Source organism: Chrysochloris asiatica, unplaced genomic scaffold (genome assembly GCF_000296735.1).
Source record: "Chrysochloris asiatica unplaced genomic scaffold, ChrAsi1.0 scaffold00079, whole genome shotgun sequence".
In the NCBI taxonomy this organism is placed as follows: Eukaryota; Metazoa; Chordata; class Mammalia; order Afrosoricida; family Chrysochloridae; genus Chrysochloris; species Chrysochloris asiatica.
In genome coordinates this window covers 11,408,010-11,417,740 of record NW_006408597.1, presented here as the reverse complement: position 1 = coordinate 11,417,740, position 9,731 = coordinate 11,408,010, and the positions used below count along the sequence as shown (strand labels likewise).

Genomic DNA, 9,731 nt, shown 5'->3' with positions numbered 1-9,731 from the left:
CTCACTGCCCCTTATCGGTAATGAACGTAGTCACCAATCAGAGCGGGAATTCCCATTGAGTCTTAGTCTTGGAAGGGGGTTTGCTCTGAGGGGACCCGACCACGTGCCTTGATGTCTCCTGGGCAAGCAACTTGCTTCTTCTTATAGCAATAGTCAGTCTGCCTATATTGTTTTGTATTTTTCCTATAGGTCTTTCTTTCAAGAAGTATCTTCTGTTCTTCTAGCCGTTCCAGGCTGGTCTGCTTGTCCTTTCAAGTGGAAATTTCCCACTTCTGAAGATTCTGGATATGGTTCAGGCTTCTAGCTATAGTCTTATGTAATGCAGAGGCTCCGCAGGAAGCCTCCTTCACTGGGCATGTTGTAGCCTCATTTTAGGTATTCCAATCAGTTATAGGCAGAAGACGGACTTAGAAGCTTTCTATGGTAATATTTCTGGCTATTCCTTTCTCTCCCTCTCCATTGTCTATTTTATACTATGATGCAAGGAAAACTAAGATTCAAAAGACAGCCAAGCATCTTAACATTATTTCTTCCCTTTTCCCCATTCCAACCATGTCTCAACCTCATCAGTGTTTCTCTGTGTTTTTTTCTAACCTATCAGTTGGAATATTTCAATCCCTAGTACTGTTAGAAAACATGGAAGTTTCTAACAGTACTAGGGATTGAAATAATCCAACTGATAGGTTAGAAAAAAAAAACACAAAGAAACTGAACTATACCCAGTAGTCTATCATTCTTATCATCTGAGCCATATGCCTAATCATTTCACAGGGCCATAAACTTCTCATTTAGAAACACTGAATTACATCATATGAATTCAACTATGAACTCATAGGGTAGCAGGGAGGAAGGGGTGGAGACGAGAGAGGAAAAGAATGTAAATAGCCACAGCAACTTTGCCTAATGTTCGACTCCGTGGCTAAACACTCTGGAATACATGTGAGATAGGAAGCATGAATCCACTGGTCTCAGATCCTGCAGACCTGCATAAGGTCAGAGACACAAAACCACATATACTACTTCACAGGTGATTTCGGAGATTTGAGGGGATTCCTTGCCTATTTGTATCTTACATGCTGGCTTTAGGGTTTACCTCTGCAGAGAATGTGTCAGGTACAACTCCACAGCATTTGAACTTTCATACTAATTAAGTCAATAAGTGACTGGACATAGGTACATGATATCTCAAAAAGAAGGCAAGTCTCTTCTGAAAAACAAACATAGTATGAGGCAATGCACTATACCTAAGAGCGGACGACCCTTCCTGGCAGGTATTTTCACTAAGTGGTCAGAGTTAATATCATGGGCTAGTCTTCCTATCCCTTCTCTGACCCAAACTATAATCAGCTGTACCTGGTCTCCAGGCTGGCAGCCTCTTGAAGCATCTCCTCTGTGAGTATATCTGTGTTATAAAACTCTCTGAGGGCTTGCAGCAGCTCTTCCTTTCGATGTGTAGGCAGGCTCTCTGCATTGAGCAGGGCTCTGGCCCCAGAGCGCACCTGGCGGCGCTCAGGATCCTCCAGCAGGTGCAAGCCCTCCTCAGAGCCAATGGGGGCCCGGAACTCCTTGGCCAGCTGTTGCTTCAAATGATTGTCATAGTAGTTGGAGACGGCATGGCAGGAGGTGCAGAGCAGCAGCACATCGTGGGAGTTGTGATCCTTCATTTCAATGGGAAAGTGCTTCCGGTATTCATGTGGGATCACGTTCTTTCTGGAACAAGACCATCCCAAAGGTGGTGGTGCTTATTAACAGTAAGGTATAGGACAGAAAACACAAAGCAGAGCAAGGAGGTGGGATCTTGGAGTTCTAATCTAGGCCTAAAGATGATGGAAAAGCCTTGGGTACCACAACCTAACAGAGACTACCCAAAGGCAATACTATCTATTCCACTCTCAGCCCACCTGTGCTTTACATGTTTCTCTCCTGGAAAAAAAAGTGCAGATCACCTGCTGTCAGGCTTCAAATGGGAGAGCAGGAGTGGTCAACAACCTCTGAGAAGTTGGCTGTGCTCCCAGAAATAAAAGTATCAGAGCAATGAGAAGATATTCTAATGGCCTTTGACATCTAGAAAATAACCCTCTCAAAGCTTGTAGTGGGTAAACGTCAATCCTGAAAATTTGAACCTTCATCTGAGGAGTACCCTACTCTGAGACCATTTCTCTGATTTACCAAGGTCCATCATTAATTCTAAGGAGAACCAAGCTCTCAGAAAAAAACTTTTGTAGCTATAATTGTTTGTCTCATTTTGCAGGGAAAGGAGGAAAGTGAATTACTCCATAGATGCTAAGGAGAAAGTACAAGTACCCAGGCCTAGTGGGTATCCACACTTTCCAGGTTAGGATCCCTGGAATTAAAGTATTCCTCCCCAGAGTATGCCTTCAGGTTATCTATATATTCTATGGATGGTACTAAGGCTCAGAAAAAGTGCTGAATCACTTGAGAGAAGATTTATAAGGACTAGAGAGGTCAGAGCCTCTGAAGAAATTGCTCTCTGGCTCTTCATGAGCAAAAGGAGACCAGTCTCTCCATAGCAGACTGCTACCAAGAATAGTATTGCATTCCAGGCCTTAAGAACTGGGCTTAGCAGGAGCCGGGGCTTTTTTGCCAGGTCAGGCAGACTGCCTAGGCAATCAGGAAAACCGAGATGCCATCTAGGGACAAGCCTCTCAGTCAACATAAGCACATTCAGCCAAGGCTTCTGAGGGCCCAGCTTGTGGCTATAAAAGCCCTTTCCATCTGAGGCAGACGACGGGGCAGCCAAACACTACACTCACCGAATGTAGGAGTCTCTCTTGCCACACACCACACACAAGTTCTCTTTAACCATCAAGTAATAATCTCCTGGGGATTCAGGTCTTCCTGCAGGTTCAAACTGTAGCTTGACCACAAAAGGCTCTTCACTCACCAGCTCTTAGAGAAAAGAAGCAGCTTTAGTGTTTCATTGTGCACCTCTTCACAAACTTAATTGTACTCGGCTCTAACTGTGTCTTTGCAGACATCATTATTTCTGAGTTTGGAAAAATCCAGCTCATGTGCCTCAAGGTCTCTCTGCCTTCTTGTATCGACTCTCTCTATTACCTCACATTCCACTCCTGCCAGCACCCGCATGCACTTAATTATAGATGAAATGTGACAGCTGAATCTCAAACCTCCAATGCCTTTGTCCAAGTACCACTGAGCTTTTCTGCGATCACAAGTACAGAGGGGCTGTCCGTCAGGAGCGTGGAGAAAGCAGTTATCATAGAGGGGTGATTTTCTGTAGGAAACGGAGAGACAAATCTCAAACGGAAAACCATCAGTTAAGGTATCAATTATTCTTTTGAGTAACCCAAGCTATTCTTTATACTAAGGCCAAACAGACCAATTATGGGGTGGGGATGATGGGTAAGAAACCACATCTAGTCCTCCATCTTACACTGAGCTAGGAAGTAGAACTAAATCAATCAGATAGTTTATGTCTCTAGCTTTTTATATTTATGATTAGGATATTAGGAATGAGATGAACAGTGTTTACACAGTTCTGCTGAGAAAGTAAACAGGAGGACAGCAACAAGAAAACTGTCCTATAGAGTAATTATAGAATTAAACAAAGCAAATTAAAAGGGAATGTTTAAACTAAAGTAATGAGGGCCATGTGGGTTTATTTCTGGCTCATATATCAATACTTGTTTTGATTTAATCATCCTATTCCTAAGGCACTTTGCTACAGGGACCAAATTTCTACTTCAAAGTATTGAATAGTCATCTTTCTGCAATACAGGTGTAAGTCGTGCAGGAAAATTTTCATTGGCTAGGGAATAAGCAGTGGCTTAGTGCTGGGTATCACTCTAAATAATCAAATATAAAATAGACAAGGAATCAGATAATGCATTTCTCATGAAAAGAATGGGGCCCTCATGTTATTTCTTTTCACAGCTCTCCTTGAACAAGCAAGGAATAATTACTATTCCCTCATTTATAGTTGGAGAAGTTTCAGATCTGAGATCACGTCAGGTCAGCGACAAAGCTAGGATAAGAGTCTCATTTCTATTTCCAACTGTCTAAAAAATGGAAAACTAAAAAGGAAAAGAGAAATATATAAAGATAAAAATTTTAAATTGCTACAAATGTCATTGAAGGACAGGAAAATTGCAACAAAACCCTGGGGACCTAAGATGGGGCATCATACCTCTCACTGCTCCAAGTCTTCACTAGACAGGGAACAACCTAGTTACCTGGCAGAGTAGCCCACTCCCAGAGGTTTTCGTTTATGTTTTCTGGGGTCTCTTCCTTGGTGGTTGCCTGGCCCCATTCCATCGACCTTAGACTTCTTATTTCTTGACTTCTGTTGAGTTTCTGTTGCTTCCCCATTAACCTCTTCTCCCAATCTGATTATTCCTTTGCTTCTGAATGGGATGTCTACTACATCCTGACATTTCTCCAAGACTTTTCTCCAGCCAATGTGGCCACTGTTTTCTTCGAGAGTTGAATTCCTAGAGAAAGGGTATCCAAGAAGATGGAGAAAGACAGCCACTGAAATCTGGGCATCCCTGGCGGCATAAATTACCTACAGAGAAAAGTCAGAGATCAGGGAAATACGGGAAGTACTCCAGAGAGAACAGCAGCAAAGTCAATCACAAAAGCATAGAGGACTTTTAAGATCCTAATTCAAAATGCACGGTAACCTAGGCTTTTAGATGCTTTAAAAATGTTTTTATTATGAAGAATTTCAAACTTTATAAAAGTAAATATTTAATACACTCTAGAATAGTAAAAATGAACTCTCATGATCCCTATGCATGTTTTTAACGTAAATAGCTATAATGATGTCTTAATCTAAAGACACAAAAATGTTAATGTATAAAAATCAGTGAAGTTTCTTTCTATTCGTTACCAATCCAGCAGAACAGATTTTTCTTAAGGGGGAAGCTGGCTAAGAGAGCTCTGACAATGAGTATATTACATTCACTTTGGAGTAGAGCTGAAACCATGATTAACAGGCCTATCAAGCAGAATGGCTTTCCATACATATTGAAAACAAGGTTTCAAACATGGGCCTCCAGTTGACAGTCACATAGGCCCATTCTTGAATTTCATTTATTAATGATAAGCCATTCTCCCAAGCAACTGGGAATGGGCAGCTGGTAATAAATACAAGTAGTCAAAACTAAAAAAATCAAAGAATGCCTTTAGTTTACCTTTATTAACCAAGTCTGATAAATACTTCTATTAGTAAAGATTTTTTATGGTTTTATTGTTTTTAATACTATGGCATCATCATTATTTATTATATGAATATAGTGAGGAGTTAGGGTTTGGTTTTGTTTTCCTTTTTAAACTCTAAGTGATAAAATAAAACAAGTTTGAATAACATTTCTACCTAGACTCAGCATTCCACATAACTATTAGCAAACTGTCCCCCCACAGGAAAAGAGTGGGCTGGAATGTGAAGAGTTCAATGTGCTTTTTTAATACATTGTTCTCCAATGATAAAGAAACCAAAGCACCTTCAAATAAGCCCATGTCATGGATGCACTGGAGCAATACTTTCTTAGTAGCAATACTTTTTTACTTATCCTCGTATTTGAAATATCTAGAATGCACAGAGTCAGAGGTGGTTACCAGAACCGAGGGTGGAGGGGAGTGGGGCTGGGCTGGTAGATTAGATACATGGCATTATAGTTGTATAGGTACAGAGTTTCTGTTTGGGGTGATGACAAGGTTTGTGAAACGAATAGTGGAGTAGAATTGTGAGTGGAATTAATGCCACTGAAATGTTCATTTGAAAATGGTTAAAATGGCGATTTTTATGTTGTGTACATTTTACCAAAAAAAAAAAAAAAAAAGAGAGAGAGAGAGAGACGATGAAGGCCTGACAACAAAACCAGAAGAGTCCTTTATTGTTGTCTAATAGAATGTACTGAATAAATATAATTGATTCAACTCTGCGTCCAAAGCTTAAAGAAAAAAGCATGTCCCTAGTAAATGAGGGTGTGTTCATACCTGGTTGAGACAAACACACTCCCTGAGCACCCCTAAAACCAGTAAGCAGAAAGAAAAGTCTGCTGGCTAGAATTGCAGTCTTACTCAATGTGGCATGTGTGCTCAGTGAGAGGGAACTGTAAGCACCTACCCTGTGTGCTGAACCCTGCAACTGTGAGAGCATAAACACCTCCCTTTGACAGTGTAAAAACCAAGTCACTTGGCCAAAGATACAAAGGCAGCTCAATAGGTTTGAACTTCATGCTTAGCTTATTTCCAATGTACCATTGCTTTCCCCAAGCCAACTAAACTATTAATTTCTTCAGAGATTTAACCCTGAGGTAATCTTTCTTTCTAAAATAAGATCTAAACATTTCACATTTATTTTCTTCTTAAACTACGCTAGTGAAGACAATACTAGAAATTGAGGCCATCATGCACAGTATTGCCATTCTCTGTGCATTGACATTTAGAAAAGACACTTTATAAAAAACAAAACCCATATGTTCTGAAATGCCTGTCATCTAAGTGTTCAAATTCACATGTAAATAAGGATTCTGACTTTTATTTCTGTGGCATCTACATTCTTATTAACTACTCATCCTGAGTAGTACCAGACAAAGAGTATAGTTTAAAGCATCTCAGTCTAATACTTAGATCATATTGAGAGGTTGGAATCCATTCTTCAGCTACTCTGATTAAGAAATACCTGGTCTTCAGTAAGATTCTCAGCATCCCAGTTGCTGCAACGGATTCGAAGGGACTTGTCAAGGGGAAAGTTCAAAACAGTCTCAGCAAGAGATTTCAGGCTAAGCCCATTACAGAGCAAACTGTTTCTATAAGAAATGAATAAAACTGTGTGTCAAAAATGGGGAGAGGGCATAAACAACAGGTAATTTAGAAATAGACAAAACCATGCAATAAGCAGATGGAAAGCTATTCAATCACAATAGAAATCAAAGAACATAAAATTAAGATGGTATACAATTTTTCATCTATCAGACTGCAAAGATTACTTAAAGTAACTATATTAGAGGAGCATTAAGAATCAAGTACTCTCATCTAAAATTCATGGAGTGCAAAATGTTAACATCCTTTATAGAAAACACTTAACAATGAACAGTTATCAAAATTCTAAACATGAAAATTCTCTGATTGAGCAATTCTACTTCTGGAAAATGATCCTAAGGACAAATGTAAATAAAACGATTTTCATTGTAACACCTAAATGCCCATCAACAAAATACTGACTAAATTCCATACAGCTATTTTAGATAGCAAGGTTGGCAGATCAAACCTACCAGCTGCTCCTCGGAAACCCCATACATGGTCACTGAGTCAGAGTCACTTGACAGCATTTAACAACATCATTTCAGATTGAGATATGAATCGATATCGATTGATGTAAAAAGATGTCCAAAGTATATCAAGCTGAAAAATGTTGTGAAAGGAAATGTATACTATGGTACCATCTGGACTCCTGGTGTGACTCTGTAGGATAAGTACAGGACTGTGAACCACAAGGTGAACAGTTGAAACCCACCAGCTGCTCCTTGTAAACTCTATACAAGGTCGCTATGAATCAAAACCCACTCGATGACACTTAACAACAACAACATTTACATATACCACATATTGTTGTTGTTAGGAGCTGTTGAGTTGGTTCTGACTAATAGAGATGCTATGCATAGCAGAACAAAGCACTGCGTTACTGAAGGCTGTGGTCTTTGACATTCATCAGTAAGTATATTAAGTCCTTTTCATTTTCAGCAAACAAGGTTTTATCATCTGCATATTGTGGGTTGTTAATGAAATCCTGATGCTGTGATGTTCTTTGTATAATCTAGCTTCCTGGATTATTTGCTCAGCATACAGATAGAGTAAGCATGGTGAAAGAATACAACCCTGGCACAAACTATGCCTTTTTAAAACAATTCATTGTCCCCTTGTTCTATTTGAATGACTGCCTCTTGGTCTATGTATAAGTTCATTATGAGCACAATGAAGTGTTCTGGGATACTCGTGTTCCGCAATGTGGTCTATAGCTTGTCATGACCCATACATTCAAAAGCCTTTACATAGTCAATAAAGCACAGGTAAACATCTTTCTGGTATTCCCTGTTTCCAGCCAAGATCCATCTGGTGTCAGCAATGATATCCCTTAGTCCATGTCATCATCTGAATCTGGCTTGAAACTCTGCAAGTTCCTACAAATGTAATGTTGCAGCCATTTCTAATTACCTTTAGCAGTATTTTATCTGCATGTGATATTAATGATACTGTCCAATGATTTCTGCATTCCATTGGGTCACATCTCTTTGGAATGGGCACAAAGATGATCTCTTCCAATCAGTTGGCCAGTTATCTGTTTTCCGTATTTCCTGGCAATAGTTGAATGAGTCCAGTGCTGCATCAGTTTATTGAAAGATTTCAGTTTGTATCCCATCAGTTCACGGAGTCTTGTTCTTTGACAATGCCTTCAGTGCACCTTGGATTTCTTCCTTCAAGATTATTGGTTCTTGATCATATGCTTTCTCTTGAAACGGTTGAACATAGACCATTTCTTTTTGGTATAATGACTCTGTGTATTCCTTCCATCTTCTTTGGATGCTTTTTGCATCGTTCAATATTTGCCCAAAGAATCCTTCAATATTGCAAGTCAAGGCTTAAATTTTTTTCTTTAATTTTTTCATCTTGAGAAATGCTGATCATGTTCTTCCATTTTGACTTTCTAACACCAGGTCTTTGCACATTTAGTTATAATATTTGACTTTGTCTTCTTGAGCTGACCTTCAAAATTTCTATTGAGTTCTTTTACCTCCTCATTGCTTTTATTTGCTTTAGCATCTCTATGCTGAAAAACAAGTTTCAGAGTCTCTTCTGACATCCATTTTGGTCTTTTCCTTCTTCCTTGCCTTCTTAATTACCTTTTGCTTTCTTCCTGTATGATGTTTTTGATATCATCCCACAACTCTTCTGGTCTTCAGTCTTTAGTTCCTAATATATCAAATTTGTTCTTCAGATAATCTCTAAATTCAGGCGGGATATAGTCAAGGTCTTATTTTGGCTCTTGTGGATTTGTTTTCATTTTCTTCAGCTTCAGCCTGAACTTGCATATGTGCAATTGATGGTCTGTTCCACAGTCTGTCCTGGTCTTGTTTTGGCTGATGATACGGAACTTTTCCACTGTCTCTTTCTACAGATGTAGTCAATTTGATTTCTCTGTATTCCACCCGGTGAGGTCCATGTTTACAGTCACTTTTTATGTTGTTTTAAAAAGGTATTTGCAGTAAAGTTATTGGTCTTACAAAATTCTATCATGCTATCTCCAGCATCATTTCTATCACCAAGGCCATATTTTCCAACTACTGATCCTTCCTCTTTGTCTCCAACCTTTGCATCTCAATCATCAGTAATTAACAATGCATATTAATGGCATATTTGATCAATTTCAGACTGAACAAATTGGTAGAACTCTTCAATTTCATCATCTCTGGCTTTAGTGGTTGGTGCATACATTTGAATAATAGTGGTATTAATTGGTCTTTGTGGACAGAATTATATTATCCTATCACAGATAGCATTATACTTTAGGACTGATCTTTGTGACGATGAATAAGAAGCCAATGTTCTTCAATTTGTCATTCTGTGTGATTATCATATTCAAAATGGCCAATACCACTCCATTTCAGCTCATTAATGCCTAGGATATTGATGTTTATACACTCTATCATTTTTTCCCCTTTCATTTTCTTTTCTTTCCTTCTTTT

At 39.1% G+C, this 9,731-nt stretch overlaps 1 protein-coding gene across 1 annotated transcript in view; it reads right to left on the bottom strand.

The window, feature by feature from the left end:
- The window catches only part of EXD2 (exonuclease 3'-5' domain containing 2), a 120,809-nt gene that overhangs the window by 5,382 nt on the left and 105,696 nt on the right, over nt 1–9,731 (bottom strand). The window contains exons 3-7 of the mRNA XM_006865579.1: nt 6,671–6,797; nt 4,215–4,546; nt 3,150–3,256; nt 2,775–2,910; nt 1,354–1,710 (exon numbers count right to left, since the gene is read on the bottom strand). Coding sequence (XP_006865641.1) covers nt 1,354–1,710; nt 2,775–2,910; nt 3,150–3,256; nt 4,215–4,546; nt 6,671–6,797 — 1,059 coding nt within the window. The remainder of the gene's footprint in view (nt 1–1,353; nt 1,711–2,774; nt 2,911–3,149; nt 3,257–4,214; nt 4,547–6,670; nt 6,798–9,731) is intronic.